Source organism: Lepidothrix coronata, unplaced genomic scaffold (assembly GCF_001604755.1).
Source record: "Lepidothrix coronata isolate B3197 unplaced genomic scaffold, Lepidothrix_coronata-1.0 Scaffold113, whole genome shotgun sequence".
NCBI lineage: Eukaryota > Metazoa > Chordata > Aves > Passeriformes > Pipridae > Lepidothrix > Lepidothrix coronata.
In genome coordinates this window covers 1,293,969-1,312,986 of record NW_016690293.1, presented here as the reverse complement: position 1 = coordinate 1,312,986, position 19,018 = coordinate 1,293,969, and the positions used below count along the sequence as shown (strand labels likewise).

The 19,018-nt window shown below is 42.1% G+C and overlaps 1 protein-coding gene across 2 annotated transcripts in view; it reads right to left on the bottom strand.

Annotated features, from left to right (window-relative positions):
• Window positions 1–18,986, bottom strand: part of SMC6 (structural maintenance of chromosomes 6) — a 39,688-nt gene extending 20,702 nt beyond the window's left edge. The window contains exons 1-10 of one of the 2 annotated variants that reach the window (XM_017824806.1): window positions 18,881–18,986; window positions 16,048–16,204; window positions 11,682–11,830; window positions 8,940–9,057; window positions 6,919–7,024; window positions 5,048–5,184; window positions 4,434–4,495; window positions 3,073–3,153; window positions 328–429; window positions 18–137 (exon numbers count right to left, since the gene is read on the bottom strand). In XM_017824806.1, coding sequence (XP_017680295.1) covers window positions 18–137; window positions 328–429; window positions 3,073–3,153; window positions 4,434–4,495; window positions 5,048–5,184; window positions 6,919–7,024; window positions 8,940–9,057; window positions 11,682–11,825 — 870 coding nt within the window. In that variant the 5' untranslated portion in view covers window positions 11,826–11,830; window positions 16,048–16,204; window positions 18,881–18,986. Of the gene's footprint in view, window positions 1–17; window positions 138–327; window positions 430–3,072; window positions 3,154–4,433; window positions 4,496–5,047; window positions 5,185–6,918; window positions 7,025–8,939; window positions 9,058–11,681; window positions 11,831–16,047; window positions 16,205–18,311; window positions 18,442–18,880 lie in introns of those variants that run through there. The other variant, XM_017824807.1, reaches the window with a different exon arrangement.
• Between the last annotated feature and the right edge of the window lie 32 nt (window positions 18,987–19,018).

Here is a 19,018-nt window from a genome sequence, read left to right as displayed (position 1 = left end):
TTTAGCAAGACACTTACCACTGCCCATGCCATATTATGTTTCAACTCTTCAAGACGTCTTCGCATGTCATTCACAAATGCAATGCTTTTGTAGAGTTCCTTTTTTTCTAAATAAATCTGCCTAAGTTCTTCAAGACGCTTAAAAAAGAAAAGGAGAGGTTCATCACGAGTGCAAAAAGTTGTGATGTAGTGCGAAATCTTGCAAAGATTTGTTTTTTGTAAAATTTAATGTCACTAAGACCTAATCAAATCAAAACCATGCAGTTTAAGTCCTATAGTTCTTACAGTGCACAGATCAGTGCTAATAATTACTTTAACTTTTACATACCTCTCTTCCTTGTTCTATCTGAATACGTGTATTCTGTTGAGTTTTCTCAACACATGAATAGTCTTCTTTCATTTGTTCCAGCTGAGTTGCCTTCATAAAAAACTAAAAAGGAATAAAAATTTGCAGATGTCAGATTCAGCACCTTATCTAAGTGAACTTTAATTGCCACAGAAAGACCATTCATTCCAACCTCTCTGCATGCTGAATGACACCCAAAGTAAAATAAATGGTGGGGTTCTGGTGGTACAACTTCCATCCCCTTCTCGGCCTGCACTGTGATATCAGAAATGCTCATTAGGCCTTGGCCTTGATGAACAGCACCTGGGCTCAGCTCCTTGTGAGCATATTGGAAACACTCTCTGCTCCCAGGAACTTATGCTGTCTGATGAGCTCCTGTTTTTAACAAAACTGCCTTGGAAACTTACTTTTCTTGCCTGAATAACAACCCATGTGGAACAACATTTTTGTTACTGAACTTTCAAAGTAAGTTACAAACCCAAATTTTGGCGAGGATGGAACACTACTATGACTAAAGGCCACTCTTTTGCAGCTCTATAAACAGCAGTCCTACGTGAGACCCTTTGAGCTCTCTTGGACCTTAGTGGGCAGTGACCAGCATCTCCCTGAGTGGGACACCTCTTGCGCCACTGAGCTCTCAAATTTACTTGGAAGTTCACAACAGAGCCTGAGCTGATACCCCCACTCCTCAAAGATCAACCTGTTGAGACGATACAAAGGCATCCAATGTGAGTACTTCCCTGAATTCGATGGGAATTTTTTAGAGATACACCTTGTACGTACTGTTAAGGCCTGTGGGCGTGTGAATATGCTCTAGCAAATGTATTATGAATGTCACCTATGTATTATGAATGTCACCTTCTTAGATTCTTAAGTAAATTAGGCCTATAAGTGAGTTACCATTGTGCTATAGTAAATTCTATAAGAATCTTTTGTTAAATTGTTTAAATTAGGCTATCAATTAAGTGCTGTTAAGTCTAAGTGCTGTCAAGCTTAAGTGCTGCCAAAACCTTTAAGCCTAAAACATTGGTCAAGTCTGGGGCTGAGTATGGCAAGTCACTCTGAACCCTGTGACTTAATGGGCAGGTCTCCCTTACTCCTTTTTAGCCTTACCCTTTTCCCATCACCAGCCTCTACGTAGATCATTTTAGGTTGATTTTAGTTTTAGCTTGATAGATTACAGGTTTGAGTATGATTTTCCTCTGTGTGCTTTAACCACCCAGGTAAGCAGAAGAGTGAACCTCGTCAACAAACTTTGTCCTGCTTTCATTTTAATATTAAACCTGCTCTTTTGCTGCTCCCTGTGCTGGTGGTTCTTTGAGCAATCTAAAACACTCATTTGCAACTCTGGTATTTCTGAATAATGAACTAACTCAGCAGTGTCCTAACATTTAATTTTATCAATCTCTTTAGAAAAAATAAACTTAAAAAAAATTGTTTGTGCAAGTGGATGACTGCTACAATCAGACAGAGTACTGGCTCTGGCCAGGATGAAGTTAAGTGTCTTCATAGCAACTTTTATGGTGCTGTATTTTAGATGTGTGATCAAAACAATACTGACAACACCCTAACATTTTAGCTGTTACACCAAGGCCTCCCGTTTCTCACTGCCCTCCCAGTGAGTACATTAGTGGGCTGTGCAAGAAGTTGGGAAGGGATACAACCAGGCAGTTGATCCCAGATATGCCACCCCATGAAACTTCATTGTCGTGGTTTAGCCCCTGCCAGCAACTCAGCCCCCCATAGCCACTCACTCACTTCCCCTTGGTGTGATGGGGGAGAGAACTGGAAAAGTAAAAGCGAGAAAACTCATAGGTTGAGATAAAAATAATTTAATAAAGGAAAAGCTACACATACACAAGCAAAGGGAAACAAGGAATTCATTCATCACTTCCCATGGGCAGGCAGGTGTTCAGGCATCCCCAGGAAAGCAGGGCTCCATCATGTGATTTGGGAAGACAAATCCATCACTCTGTCTTCTAATTCCTTCTTCTTCCCTCAGCTCTATATGCTGAGCACGATGCCGCATGGTCTGGGATATCCCTTGGGTTAGTTGGGATCAGCTGTTCCAGCTGTATACCCTCCCAACTCCTTGTGCACCCCCATCCTCCTTGCTAGTGAGGTGGGGTGAGAAGCCGAAAAAGCCTTGACTGTGTTCAGTAAGCACTGCTCAGCATTTACAAAAACAGCAGTAACAAAAACATCTCCATGTTATCAACACTGTTTTCAGCACAAATCCACAAGGTAGCCCTTTCTTATCTGCCATGAAGAAAATTAACTCTATCTCAGCCCAAACCAGCGCAGCCATGCTCAGCAAAAAATGGAATAAGAGAGGGTTTAGGGGGATTAGCCATCTTTTGCTTGGGAACTAGTTTGGCATTCGTCTACCAACTGGAGGTGGTGAGCAATTGCTTTTGCGTCTCTTGTTTTCTTTCACTTTCTTTCTCTCTCCTTCCAGCTTTCTCTGCATTTTTTTAAAATAATTTTTATCTCATCCTTTTAAGTTCTTTTATTGTACTCTTCTGTTCCTCTTACCCCATCCCAAGCTGGAGGGAAGCACAAAAGGGAAGTGAGTGGTTGTGTGGTATTGAGCTGCTTACCTGAGTTAAACCACAACAGGTTATTAAAATCAAGGAATCTGATATTTTTTTCCATCCAAATGCCGCTTCTAAAAATTTGAAATCAGTATTCGAATGTTTAGTCAAAATGCTCAATTATTTTTCTTACCTTATACTTGTCACTTTCACTTTTAGTCTGTAAAAACTGCTTACTCATCTCTTGGGTTAAAATAGTCACAGGATTATCTACCTGCAAAAAATAATCGCTTTCGTTTTATTTTGAATAGAACAGTTATCATGTGACTGCAAATCCATGAAAGTGAGCAAACCTTCGCCTTGTTCCATGTACTGCAATTCAATACTAAGATTCAGAAATTAAGATTTCTAATCCTATCATCTCTTTAAAAAAATACAAAACCTAACACACAAAACCAATAACAAACAGAAACTTTAGAAATCCAACTCCATCAAATACAAAATCAAACCACAGCAAGATCAATTAAGGAGTTGCTTCCAGGAGGATGACTTCTATAAAGACAGTGTCTGTAAGTTCCATTTATTTAACAAGATCAGCATTAGAAATTTTGTCCAATGTTTAATTCTCATTATTTAATTGATCAAAGTGTTGCACTTAATGCAATGAATTGACCCATATATTCTTACAGAAGTTTACACAAAAAAAAAATCAATACATATTAACTGAAGTCTGTGTTACTTGAAATTCTAAGTAATAATGGCCAGTCTTCGCGAGCGAAGATTTGGGAAAGGTCATTAACCCTTCGAGCCTGCGCAGTGGATTTTTTAGGTGAGACACAGCGTGCGCTGAACTGAGCCCACCCTTTAATCCTGAGGTTCATCTGCCGGGGCCGAGCAAGCTTGGACAGTGGCAGTGAGGGTCTCAGGACGTAGGTTTGTTTAGAGTGACCTTCTCTTAGATGGATTGCCTTACAAGGCTGACGAGCTCCATCTGCCCGGGGGGCTGGGAATCGAACCTGGGTCGCAGTGGTGAGAGTCCTGCACCCTAACCACTAGACCACCAGGGGCCCCCTGAAATTCTAAGTATGTTGAATATTTTAATGAAAGATCAGGTAATGCACACGAAGTTTAAAATATGAAATTCTAAGTATGTTGAATATTTTAAACTTCGTGTGCATTACCTGATCTTTCATTAACCACTTAAGCAGCAAAAACACACTCAAATTTCTTCCACAGAAAACACTGAAATAATCAGCATAAAAACTCCCTCCAGATACAAAAGAAACCTATGCAAGGACTTTCATCAACAAGCTACATGACTCTTGGCTCACAGATGATAGCAAATACGTATCTGCCTGGGACAGAATTTTATTCTAAACTGTATGAGATATAAATTTCAATTTTTCTTTTGCTGATGCATTTGATTTTGAAATAACATGGAAGGAATAAACCTCTCTCATTTAAGGAAATGAGAAAACAGTGCTTTTTAATGAGAGAATTATAATATCGCATGCTGATGTCTGAAATTGCAAAAAATTTAAACACAGCAACTACCTGTATATTAAAATGATCCAGTATTTTTACGAGTTCTTCTTTCTTTGAAGAAATTAAGGTTCCTAATGGAAAAAAGCAGAGGAAAAATACCAATGGGTCCAAAGTAAAGAGACGTACAATGCCCCAGTCTTTTGTTCAATGTAGCAATGTAAAAAATTAGACTAATTTTTTGTAACATGGATGTAGTCCTAAATGAGAAACACTGGTTGTTTGGGTTTTTTTTCTAATATATTTGCATTTGCACAGAAGGACTTCTAATTCAAGTCCCTCGTTGCCTCACAAACCATCTGTGACAGAATATAGGTAAATCAGAAAACTCAACAGAACCTCAAAAAGATTAAAAGAACTATGTTCACCCTCATCATACAATGAGATTTTTGTAAAAAAAATACATAATGCAGAACCTGAAATATGATATAATATATATCAATAAATACATAATGCTTTTGACATATTAAAATATTCTTAGTCTGAGGTAAACACACAAGAAATGGACAGTGTCATCATCCTTGAATGATTTTATGAAATAACATCATCCTTTACTAACATCATTTAAAGCAATGAAAACATTTAAAGAACTTTTAAGACTGAGAACAAAGCAAACTACCACCAACCAGATTTGCTTTTCAGTTTGTAACTTCTGCTTCCTTCCTGATTAATGCGCTGATTCACAATAATAGAGTTACCATACACTTCTGGTTTAAATGCATCTCTGCCCTGGTTTCGCAAAGTTATGGAAATATCTGCAGAACTAAAAAAACCATGAAAATAATAAAAAAGACAACTGAAATTAATTTCAAATCTAACAAAAAAAATCAGAACATTCTAATTTTACATACAAATTGTCAGGTTTACTACAGGTCAAAACTGCAAGTCAGTCATAGTACCAATCAGAACAACATATATCAGATACACATCCAGAAAGGGTGCCATACACTATCTGTTTGCACCTTCTTCATGCAACACCCAAAAGTAAATAGTTGGAAGAGCAGATTTACCCCACCTTCCCTTCCCATCTGAGTGCACCCATTTTTAGGCTGCAGATTCAAGTTGCTTTTTTGTTGTTCTCCTGTTTTCAAACTGGCTTCTGTAGAAAACAGTTGCTTGGCTTCTACAGCCTAACCAAAGTAATCTATACCAGAATGCTTAAGGCATTCTTAGAGAAAAGATGAGATATGCTTTCACTTCTGAATTCCTATTTTCTGTTTCTTGAGTGAATGCTGAAACATTAAGTTAATACACATAAGGAAGGTACTGCGAAAAATTTACTCGAAGCACCTCTGAAAGGAAAAGTCTGGAACTCCGAGTTACAGCTTTATGTAAATGTAAACTCCTAAACCTATTTTGTTATCGATTCCCCTGAACATGTTATTCCCGCTCTTACAGCAGACATGAATCCACTTCCTGCATGTTTAAATATCCATCTGTAACTCAAGGTCTTTATATTGCATATTCATTCACGTCCCCAGAAAGATTGAAAAGTAATTAATCTCGCTGCTTGCATAACAGTAACTAGTTACCTAGGATTTTTCTGTAATGAACTCGATTATTCGGTAGGAATTACATAGCGGAAGTAACACATGAGAACAGGGCAATACAGAGGACATACTGCCATGTTAGCTAGTTCAGTGTCCTAGTTTCAGCCAGGCCAGAGCTAATTTTCTCACAGCTGCTGTGAGGGGACGGAGTTGTTATTCTATGCCACCCACGTCATCACTGGAGGACGTGGCTGCGGTTGAAAGAAAAGGGGAACACGATGTGGAACTGCTGCCATTTTATTCCTTTCCTCCAGGGAAAGCAGGCAGCATGTGGAGCAGTGGGGTGGCTCCAGTCCTCTTGGGGGGTTTGTCCATCACTGCTTTTCGTTGTCTCGAGCCTGGGCAGGGAGAGAGGGTGTGGACAATTTGTCTATCATTGGTTTTTTTCTTCACTGGCCCAGGCTTGGGGAAGGGGGGGGATACAGACACTTTCATCCAACATTTTCTTCTTTGTCTGGGGAGCTGTGAGGCTTGGGCTGTGGTGCAGTCACGTTGAGTCGGACTCAGTGAGCACTTTTGCATGTAATCACCTTCTTTTATACACTGTTGTTATTAGTATTGTTGCTGTTACTGTTTGTTTTCCTTATCTCATTGCTGTTTTTTTTCAGTAAATTGTTATCTCAACCCATAATCTCTGTTTTTGTCCCTCTCTCACAGTAGCAGATGGAGAGGAAGAGGAACAGCTGTTTGCAGTGTCATTTCCAGCTGGTTTTAAAAACACAACATTCAGAAATAGCAGTATACTACTTGTAAAATTTCTAATTTTTTTTGTTTGTAGTTTTTTTTTGGGGGGTTGTTTAAATAAGGTCTCTATTGTTTTGTTTTTTATTGAAGCCTGGTGGATCCAATAAGAAGATGCAGAAAATGACGGTGAACAGAAAACTCATCAGCTAACCTGAATGACTAAACAGCATACGCAACTTTAAAACTAAAGAAGCTTTACTTACGTCTCTCCATCTCGAATAAACATTTTTAATGAGGAACCTCTATTAGTTGCAGTAGCTTTTCCACCAAGTCCAACAATAAGAGCAGTTAAAACAGAACTTTTTCCACCTGTAATAGAAGCATTGAACTTGTTTTAAAGGGAAGTTCTTGTAACTTCTCTAGTGCACCCATATTACAGATTTTTGTTTGACTGGTTATATATTCATGCAACAGAAGTCCAAATTCTGTCCTTATTGAAAAATCATTTAAAATAACAATAACACTAGGAAAGTATCTGCCATTTCTACAGTTCTCCCTAAAATAACCCAACATGCTGAGCCAAACTTGTTACTTCTATCTAGCAATTTGCATTCAATATGTCCTAGGTCAGGAGGAAGGAATGTCTCCTTCCTTAAAAACATACTAAAAACATGTATACAACAAAAGAAATCAAACATGTATTACCATTTACCTAATATCTGAAAGGTTTTGAGGTCTCTTTCAAAATTTATGTTTTAAATTTTTACTTCTCTCTTCACAAGAAGTTAGTTTGTATAAACATCACTTCCTTTTCCTATAATAGTTTCTACATGACCTACTGTCCTGATTTTTCTTCCTAGTAGCTGGTTCAGTGCTGTGTTTTGGGTTCAGTATGAGAACAGTGCTGGTAACACACTGACATTTTGGTTGTTGCTAAGTAGTGTTTACCCAAATCAAGGACTTTTCAGGGTCTCATGCTCTGTCAGGAGGAGCACAAGAAGACAGGAGGGAGAATGGCCAGGAGAGCTGACCCAAACTGGCCAAGAGGATATTCCATACAATAGAATGCCATGCCCAGTGCATGAACTGGGGGAGTTGGCCAGGAGGTGCTGATTGCTGCTCAGGATGGGATGGTTGTGAGCAACTGTATTGTGCATCACTTGTTTATCTTGGGTTTTATTCCTCTCTTTCTGGTTTTTATTATAATTATTATTATAATTTATTTTATTTCAGTCATTAAACGGTTCTCTCAAACCACAGGTTTTACCTTTTTCAGATTCTCCTCCCCATTCCACTGGGGGATGCAGGGGAGTGAGCAAGCAGTGGCATGGTGTTTAGTTCCCAGATGGGATTAAACAACAACGGTCATTTTTGGTGCCCATCACAGGGCTCGAAGGGTTGACATAATGACAGATATGACCAGAGTGTGTTAAAATGAATTTTTTGTAAGCTTTCATTATAATTCAGTTTGATAGTTGCTGGTCACAATGTCGATTCATTTGCTCTCAGACTCATTGCACTAGTTCTCAGAGTTGCATTATGCAACACCTTCCTCGCAGGATGTGTTCCCCATTTTGGTGTTCATCACCTCTGGGGCTTGGGCTAAGGTTATCATTTTGCAGTACTTTGTAATACTGGCTCATATGATGTGACAGAACTGGTTGTGAGTCTGGCCTGGTTCGTGCGCTCAGCATCTCCGTCACGCCTGGGCCTCGGGGGCCACCTAGTGGCAACTATTGACCATTACACCTCCTACCTTCCCTCTCCGAGAGCCAGCCTACGCGGGAGGAATCTTCCCCTTCTTCTCCAGGCTAATTAGAACAGCATTTGAGAATTCTGAAAATTTTGAATACCCTTGGAAAGTTGAAACCATCAGGAAGTAGGATGTTGCTGAATGTGGCTCAGATCTTGTTTAGCATTTAGAAACTAATAGCCAGTACTCCAACCCCCCAGTACAACCACTGAGGCTCCTCCAACTTCAGCAATGGGCACTGCAGGCACTTGGATAATTACTGTGTATTTAATAATAAACATACAAGTACATTTAGTTCAAATATAAATTTATTTTGCTAAGAAAATATTTATATTTACATTATATTTTGCAAAAATCTCCACATTTAAGACCTAACTCTTTCATCAGCCTTGCCCTAGTGGGATAGACCTGTGTGGCTCCCAAGTCCGTGCCTAAAAGATGGCAAAGAATTCTTTTTCAAATAAACATTACATCTTCTAAATTATTGACAAAGGTGTTCTTTGACAAAGAAATTATGCAATTAATACTTACTTCCATTGCTTCCAACAACAAAATTGATATTTGATCCAAACTGAAAAGGCCCCAGATTTGAGTGGCACATGAAGTTCTTCAGCTGGATACTTTCAATTATCCCAACTTCACCGGCAGTCTAAAGAATGAACAGTGAAAACTAGAGTTACGTATGCATTTTAATGAGATGCAGTTTATATATTTTAATAATAATGAGCATTAAAATGACAGAATAATATAAAGCATCAACGGTTACAAGCTACAAGGAAACAGAAGGGTTTCATGACACTATGTAATTGCTTGCTACAGAGCAGTTATGTAATAAAACAGAAAGAAAAGAGTTACCAAAGCTGACTGCTCACTCATAGTAACTTTAAGTTCTCCCCATTACTAACTTATAATTAATACAACAAAAAATATTAAGACAATAGATTCTACACAGTTGGCTGACCATATTAACGTATGTTATTAAGGGCATTGGCAAATACCTCTTAAATCCTGGCAGGCTTGGGGCACTCACCACCCCTCCAGGAATCTGTACTGGGTTTGAGTGGCAAGATTTTGGTAGTGGGAGGGGCAGGAGGCTACACAGGTGGCTCCTGGGAGAACGTACCACAAGATTCCTGATGTCCAACAGAGCCAATGCCAGCCAGCTCTAAGACAGACCCATTGCTGGCCAAGGCCAAGCCCATCAGCAATGGTGGTAGCACTTCTGGGATAAGAATTAAGAAGGGCAAACTGCATTTGCAGCAATTGCAGCCAGAGAAGAGAGGAGTAAGAATATGTGAGACAAACAGCCCTGCAGACCCCAAGGTCAGTGCAGAAGGAGGGGCAGGAGGTGCTCCAGGCATCAGAGCTGAGATTTCCCTGCAGCTGTGTCCCTGCAGCCCATGGAGGCCCATAGGGGAGCAGAGATCCCCCTGCAGCCCATGATGGAGCAGGTGGATTCACAAAGGAGGCTGCGACTCCTTGGGAAGCCCATGCTGGAGCAGGTTTGCTAGCAGGGCTTGTCACTCAGCAGGGGACCCACACTGGATCAGTCTGTTCCTGAAAGACTGCATCCAATGGAAGGGATCCACACTCAAGCAGGGGAAATGTGAGGAGTCCTCCCCTGGGGAGGAAGGAGCGCCTGAGACCATGTGTGACAAACTGACCACAGGTCCTGCTCCCCTATCCCCTGTGCTGCTGGGGGGGAGGACAGAGAGAAAATCAGGAGTGAAGCTGAACCCAGGAAAAAGGGAGGGGTGAAGGGAAGGTGTTTTAAGATTTCGGTTTATTTCTCATTATCTCTCAAATCCTGATTTGTTAATGAATTCAGTTAATTTTCCCAAGTGGAATCTCTTTTGCCTGTGACAGTAACTGGTGAGTGATCTCTCCCTGCCCTTATCTCAACCATGAGCCTTTCGTTATATTTTCTCTCCCCTGCCCATGTGAGGAGGGCAGTGACAGAGCAGCTTTGGTGCACACTTGGTGTCTCCAGGGTCAACCCATCACAGAAGCCTGGTCTGGTGTCTGAAATGTTTCCTAATGTCCAGTGTAAACGCACAGAACAGGATAATACACAAGACAGTATTTTCAATTTCAGAAATTATTTTTTAAAATTCCTCCATGTCCTAGTTAGAACAGCTGGGACCAATTCATCACTGGATGGGTGTAACCCAAAACTGTGTATTCTAGAGCCCTCCATGCCATTTCCCAGAAACTGTTATCAATAGACTATTTACACTCTCTGCCCAGAGCAGCCTGACTCCTCAGGCTATAAACTGGGTGTTAAGAAGCCTGCGAGATAGGAAGATGTTCCTGTCCTCACACCCTTTTATGGAATTCCCCGCTCTGAGGGAAGGACTGAGCATTCCTGCCTGAACTGGAGAATATATAATCTTGGAGTTTTGGAACCTTTTTACCACTGATGGGATCCAGAGGAAGACTGCAGACCACTGCTCTCAACCAGACTGCAGACCACCACTCTCGACTGGACTGCAACCACCACTTTTTTCAACCAGACTGCAATCACCACTCTTGATCAGACAGCAACAGCACTCTCACCAACAGGTTTTCCCCTCTCCTTTTCCTTTGAACTTAGGGGGCCCAAAGAACACCACTCTGTTCATGCCCCAGGGTGCTGGGTTATATATTTGGGTTTTGTGGGTTAAAACCAATTGTTTGTCTGTATAATCGTACTTATTGTATTATTTTATTAAATTGTTATTCTGACTTATAATCTCTCTTTTGAGTTGAGTTCATTTCCCCTGCTGGTTTACCTTTAAACCAGCACACTCCATCAAATTTTAATTCGACCACTAACAGAAAAGCAGAAAAAATAATATTCCTGTTTTCAAGTTTCATTTCCATCAAAATTCTCATTTCAAACACTAGATTTTTTTTAGACATTTGAAAGTGTCAGCTATCCAAAACAAACAAGTATTTGGTGCTTCTTTTAGTAAATAATTAGTTTTAAATATTTTCTATGCTGTTACTACAAACATAAACAAAATATATCATGGTTCTACCAAAATCCATTTGCTTTATTTGATTACTTGACAACTTCAGTAGTATTCATTCTGTAAAACCAGAATATTGTTATTTTATGATCAACTGTTATAACTAGATGACCTAAAAGAAATAAGGTAAGAATGAACATCACAGACGGTACCTCTAGTTTCTTTTATATTTGTTCTACTGAAGCCTACATCCAAGATATTTATTTAAACAAGCACAACTTTTTCTTCTACCTTCCCCTCTATGACCTTTTAAACAACTTACCAACTGTGAGGAGGCATTACCATCAGCGGATGACTCTAAATTTTCTTCTTCATTAGACTCATCACTATGTTCATCTATGTATTCTTGTCTCCGCCTTTTCTGGGATCCAGGCTTTGAAATACTTTCCTGCTTTCTCTTACCCATGAGTGCTGAAAAATGAAAGTAATGAAATATTGTAGGTTTCAGTCTTCTAGATGAAAACATACCCACAGGTGATAGCACAGACATACCAAATTATTTAATTTGATAAAAGAAATATTAAGATCATAACAAACATTGCACATATACTTTTTCAGAACTGAAATATTGGTAATTTAAGCCTAAGTGTACTATGAAAGAGTTGCATGAGAACAAAAAAAACACAGCTTCATAATTCTAATCAAGCTGAATTTGTTGATTAACAGTAAAATCAACCTTAACTCTGTTTTCCTTGGTACATTAGTCTTTGGAATATTTGCTAGAATTGTTTTTGGTTAGCAATGGAGTTGAGGATCAGGTGGTAAAAAGAAACTAACATAGTGTGATCAGCAGCATCAATGCAGATATGATTAAAGCAAGCTGCACAGCTAAAAATAAAATGTATTAATTATTTGTGGTTGACAAAAGCCTAGAAAATTTATATGCGGAACACACAGGAGCAGAATAAAGGAAAAGTCAGACTCATAACATTGTTCCTGTGCTGTTTCTTACATGCAAGGCAGTGTAGTGTGATCACAGTAAACAGAATGCTGTTATTCTCCTAATGAAGGATAATAGTTCTCTCTCTATAGAGAACATATGCATATATTTCCTCTAAAAAAATCAGTAAATAACACACAGACTTCCAGCACTAATAGGACTGGTCTGAAATTAATTTTGCAAAAGTAACAAGCTTTACTAAAGTCATATAAAACTAAAAAAGGCATTAGGATTAATCAAAATTTCACATTCTTTGTAACTTTAAGCTTACGGCACTGTTTTTATTCCCCTAAAAGTACATATCACATTTTTCATGTAGAGTCCTGGAGTCCCAAAGGCCTATACCAATGGAAGTTGACATACTTGCCCAAAGTAGAAGCAAGGTCCTGCTTACACAAAGGCAATGCATGGTCTTTTTACTTGTTAGTAGTTTAGTCAGCTACTGCTCATCATCCAAAACAGGCTAAAATTCAAATAATTTGCATAGTTTTCCAACATCAAAACTTTTCTGAAATGGAGTTATGCCCTCCTACTCAACTCTGTACTAAAATTTTGTCTAGAGCTCCCTTCTAAGAAAGATAGCAACTAAACTTAATGCACATCACCAGTCTGAGCAAAATTCAGAGGCATTAAATGTAATTAACATTCACTGTCGTGGGTTTCTGTGGCTGGGGTTTTTTTGGTAGCTGGCGGGGGGGGCTACATGGGGTGATTTCTGTTAGAAGCTGCTAGAAGTTTCCCCCCCTCCATGGAGCCAATGAAAGCTGGCTACAGGAGGGACTTCCTGCTGTTGGCCAAGGGAGAGCCAATTGTTGCGCCTCTGTGACAACTTATTTAAGGACAAAAGTTTGTTGCGCAGAAGAAATTGGAGCCAGGGGGGTTGCTGATGGAAGCCCCTGGGCCCGGGCCCTGGGGCCCCAGCTCGGGGCAGGAACGGCACTGGAGTTGAGCCGGCCTGGGCCGGGGCAGTGGCCACAGCCTGAGCCACATGGCACCTGGCCCACGGCAGGCACAGCGACAGAGCCGAGCAGGGCCGGGCCAGCCCCACTGGCAGGCACTGCCCCCACTCCCATCCTGGCCGAGCCAGGACAGGCTGGGACGGCTCCGCCGTGTTGCAGCTGAGCCCATGCGGGAACAAGTAGATGCATGAAGGAGGACTGTTACCCTCGTGGGAGGCCCAGGATGGAGCGGTGTCCCTCGGAAAATCTGTGGCCTGTGGAGAGAGGAGCCCGCACCGGAGCAGGTTATTCCCGGGTAGGACTCAACTCATGGCTCTGTGGGGGACCCACATGGGTGCAACTCATCTGTTAAATACTGCATCCTATGAAAAAACATCGGGGTGCAGAGACCCCCTGTGCCCCATGGAGGAAGCTTTGGGACAGCAGATATCTGCTTTGGGACAGCAGATATGGAAGACCTGTGGCCTAGGAGGGGTGGACCCATGTTGGAGAGGTCCATCGAGGACTGCTTCCCGTGGGAGGGACCCCACAGAACAGGGGAAGGACTCAGAGCTTTGGCCCCTCTGTAGCCCATGGTGAAGACCATGGTGAAGGAGGCAGTCCCCTTGCAGTCCATGGAAGAGTGACCCACAGGACAGCAGACTTGGAAGACCTGTTGCCCTATGGGAGGAGGGAGAACATGGAAGGAAGGAGGGGTGGTTGGAAAGTGTGTTTAAGACTGTTTTATTTCTCACTCTTTAGCTCTTATCCTGTTAGTAATAAATTTTAGTACCATCCTCATGTTGAGTTTTGTTTTGCCTGTGTGACTCCTCCCAGCTCTTAGTGACTTTAGTGGGTGCCTAGAATATGGCCAGGGTCAACCTACGACTTATAGAAAGATCACTGTGGCCTAAGAGTAGGCTGCTTATTAATAAAAATTAAAAAAAAATATTTTTTTTAAAAAATTGACTGGGGTGCATGAAAGAATGACCAGCATTAGAGACATTGCATGCCATGTCATGGTTTGAGACCAAATTGACTGTGTGGAGACTAAACACACTGACGTCTTAGAGGCCAGAACACTCCTAGTCATGGATACATGTGATGATAACAAGAGAGCGCTTCCTTGTCCCACAGGACAGATGAGGTGATCCAGGAGAGAAGACATACAGTTAGGAACTGTATAACAGTTCCTAACATGATCTCCTGCCTCCTGGAGGGAGATGATATGGTCTGTGAGAAAGCAGGATGGATCAGCACAGTGGGTCCAGCTGTGCCATGCACAGCCTTGGTATCCCATGAGGTCCCCTTGTTAAAGCCCTGAGGCCCTCCCAGAGTTTCTCAGTAGGTCTTGCTCTACATTCTCTCTTTAAATGTTTTAAGATTAGTAACCTGGAGAATCTACAGAGAAATTAGTGAAATGAAGACTGTTGAATTACAACTTTAGTCATAAGAACTAGTGCTGCAACAGAGAGGTGTAAGATCCCAAGGCTCATCCTATGAGTTCATTGAATGGGTTTTACTTTAAAAATATATAAGGCTCCAAAAATCTGCTCGCTGGACTTATTAAAAGGGCCTTCAGTTCTTTTAATACCTCAAGAACGAGCACACAGGAGAAGACACTGCACACATTTCTCAGGAGGTCAAATAACAAACTTTTACTGGCAAACTTTAGAAAATAAGGGAACTTGGTAAAGGTTTAAAGGGCAATATTGAACCAAAATAAAGCATTCCACAAAGCATGCTAAGTCAACTTAGCACATGCTAACACACATAACTTAGCAAAATCCAACACATCCAGCTTTAAGTTACCCAAATATCAAGGAGATTAGGAGAAGAAACAAAGAAAGAGAGAGAAGAAGAGAAAATTACTGCTACCACCCCAGATGCAGCATAGATCTAGCTACCAGGAACCCAGGAGATGGCAGGGCTGTGACCACACGAGGGCCACACGGTGTTGATTTTATCTGCTTTGACCCCTTGTGGCCACACCCTCCAGGCAGGACTTCTGGCCCACTGGCCACTCTGGGGCTCCGGGGTGGGGTGTGGGCAGTGCTCCCGGTGTCCAGTGACAGACAGCTGCTCTGGAGCTGCCCAAGGAGGCTCCAAGGGGCTGGAGTATGGAACAAGGCACTATTCCACCTTCGTGAAATTTGACCTGTCTCTCCCCATACACACACACTTGAGTTCATCCAAGCCAATAATTAATATAATAATCCAGTGTCTCATAAGAGGAGCAGTCTTTCTTCCCCCTCCCTCTACTGATTTGTCCCACCCCCGAAGTTCAAGCAGCTCTTTATGCAACAAAATAATAAATCATCTCAAGGCTCTGATTCTACAGAAAATTAATGCAAGAAAAAACTTTTTTCTTTTTACATTATGCAAGTTCCCCAACCTTTTCACCATGCAGATCTGTATGGTTGGGTTATTGTGGAGAAAGAGATGCTTCTCTGAGCAGCTCACTTGTGTCAGCTTAATGCTCTGATTTTAACTGCCAGGAGGTCAGACAGTTCATACTACCAAGCATCACAGACTAGACCATATATTATAAGAAACACAACAGACATTAAAATTTGCTACTCTATTATTTTGCTGCTACTAATAATAATTATGTTATTGTTGTTATTATTAGTAGTAGTAATAATAATTCCATGAAGTATTTACAGCTAAATTGTCATATCCATTTTATGTTACGAAGATTAATACCACACATAGAAATCAAAGAACAAACACACTTCATGATTACATACCTTTTGCTATGCTACTTTCGGTTTACTACATAAACATGCCTTCATGCATAAATAATAAAGACCAGGAAACAGTCCCTTCTACGCTCTTGGCATATATCCATCATCCAAATATGAAGACAAACATTCAGTCAGTCTGCTGTTCCATCGAACTCTTTCTCTAAAAAGAAGGGAAAACACAAGCTTTAAATGTTGCAATTAATAATGTCCAAACTAAAGATCAGGGCTATCAGTTCCATTGCTATACTATTTGAACATTTAAGGAAAAGAGAGTATGAGAGTGCAAAACAGAACAACATAACCAAGAAAACTCACTCATGTAGTCTACCTGTGAGGAAGGCAAAAGACAGAACAATCTGCACCCCAAAGTTTTCGAAGAGTTAGTACTGCAAACAAAACTTAACTGGAACTGCAGGCAAAAAGTAGCCTCAGAAATTATGACAAATGTCAGTGGATATAGCACCTTCCTGGAGTATAAAAAAAACAAAAGGAATGAGGAAACTGACTGCAGCAACAAGGAATCCACTAGTAAGATTTTACAAGAAACAAAGCTTAAAAGGCAAAGGAAGAAATAATCAACATTTTAAAAAAATAAAAACATAGAAAATGACACACATATTTGAATTTTATCTTCATGTCATCTTGATATTTTTGGCAGAAAAGGTTCATTTTTTTGACATTAACTACTCCCAAAACCCTTGCAGCAAGACGCCCCTAATTTTCATTAAGTTTTTAATTGAAAAAATAGTTGCCTTCAGTCTCAGCACCACTTACCATAACTCTAACAACAGTTTGGAAATAACTACACAAGGCAAAGGAAAAGCAGTTGATCCAATCTATCTGAAAGTTATTAAAGTGTGCAATATTATACTGGAAACAACTGAACTGGCAAAAATGTACACCAGTACATTTTAAGACACATAATACAATAATGGGAAGCCAACAATGGATACTATTGACAAATGTTAACAGAAGGTGTTTTTAAACCAGGCATCACATTTAAAAACTGAAATATAAATTCATGTTATATTGCAATATAAAGTAAGATATGTTAATGGAAACGTGATGACAGTCATGAACATTATTAATTCAAACAAGAATCCAACAGTTATTCAGAAAGACAAATCAAAAGTACTGATTTAATGAAAAAATGAACTTTACTATCATGGAATGTAAGAGCATACAGTTAGGAATAAAAACTGGAACTATAACTGGGAACAAATAAGGGCAAGACAGATCCAATTATAAAAACAAAGGATTGCTACAAAATATTACAAGCAATTGTTGTGCATATAATGAGAGTTGGCAAAATAGAGGTAGAGCAAAGACATCATAGCAGACCTACTGCAGGATGAACACAAGATACAGGAGGAAGCAAAAGGCGGAAGAAGAGGAAGAAAATATCTGTGGTCTTTAGCTGATGTATAGCACCAGCATTTGTTTAATAGTCACAAAGATAAAATGATTACAAATTAGCAGTTAATAATTATGAAGGAAGTACAACACTATCTGTTGAACTTAAAGGCAGATGTTTCAGAGGGCTGAAGTCAGAAGCCCAGAATCATGAAAAGCAGTGGGGTGCTGTTAATTTTTGAGGACTGTCCAAGTCAGGTGTCCCATGTTAGGCTACGTGTTTTTGACATTCATGACACCTCTCCTAATGTATTTGCAGCCAGTCCATAAGAAGCCTGTACCATCCCATCAGACACTGGAAAAACACTGCCTGACCCACAGAATCACAGAAGGGGTAAGATGGAAGGGACCACAAGTGGGTCTTCTGGCCCAACCTCCCTGCTCTAAGCAGGGTCATCCTAGACCACATTACACAAGACTGGACGAGGGAGATTCCACAACCTCTCTGGCCAATCTGTTCCAGTGCTCAGTCACTTCCACAGTAATGAAAGCGAAACTTCCCGCGCATCAGTTTCTGCCCATTGCCACTTATCCCTGGGCATCACTGAGCAGAGCCTGGCTCCGTCCCCTTGGCACCGCCCCCCCCCCGCCCCCAGATATTTACAGACATTGATGAGGTCCCCTCTCAATCGCCTCTTCTCGAGGCTGAACAGGCCCAGCTCCCTCAGCCCTTCCTCCTAAGAGATGCTCTAGTCTCCTAGTCACCCTCGTTGCCCTCCGCTGGACCCTCTCCAGGAGCTCCATGTCCCTCTTGCATTGAGGAGCCCAGAACAGCACTGCGGCACAGAGAGCAGCTCTGCCTTCTCTGTGGGGAGCCAAAAGAGGGGGCAAAAATCCCTGAAGCCCACGATTACCTATTGCTTTTCCCAACACCGCAGGACCTGGCAGGATCCCCGCACCCGCGGAGCCCCTTGGCGGCTGGAACACCCGGGCGGCGCCGCTCCCGCTCCTCACCCGCTTCCCGCCGGCACGGGCGGGCACCCGGGGGGAGCCCTGACGGCCCGGGGGGGAGCCCTGACGGCCCGGGGGGGAGCCCTGACGGCCCGGGGGGGAGCCCTGACGGCCCCGGGGGGGTGCCTTCACGGCCCGAGGGTATCCCTCACGCCCGGCGGGGCGGCCGCGCTGGCAGCGGGTGACAAACAGCAGCTCCGACCCCGAACTGGTCCCGCAGAGCCACCTGCGACACTCGCCCCGGCGCCGTGCCGAGGGCACTGGGACAAGCGGGAAGTAGCCGCCGCCGCTACGCTGTGGCTGCCCGGCCGCCCTCCCTCCCCCACGGCCCTTCCAAAGGGGGGGAGTGCGCCCGGTCACCGCCCGCCAGGACCCTCTCCCCGCACGGGTCGCCCTCTCCGCCCCTCCTCTCTCTCCTCCCTTCGCCTCCCCTCCCCTCGCCTGCTCCGCGCCGCGCGGGCGGGGCCGTTACCCGGGACAGCTCCGGATCCTCTCGTGGGGCGGGGCGGGACGAACCAAACCGAACGGAACCGGAGCGTGACGAGCCGGGCCGGGACAGGCGGAAGAGCCGCCGCGGGCGCGGCGCGTGCGCGCTGCGGGCCCGGGGGGG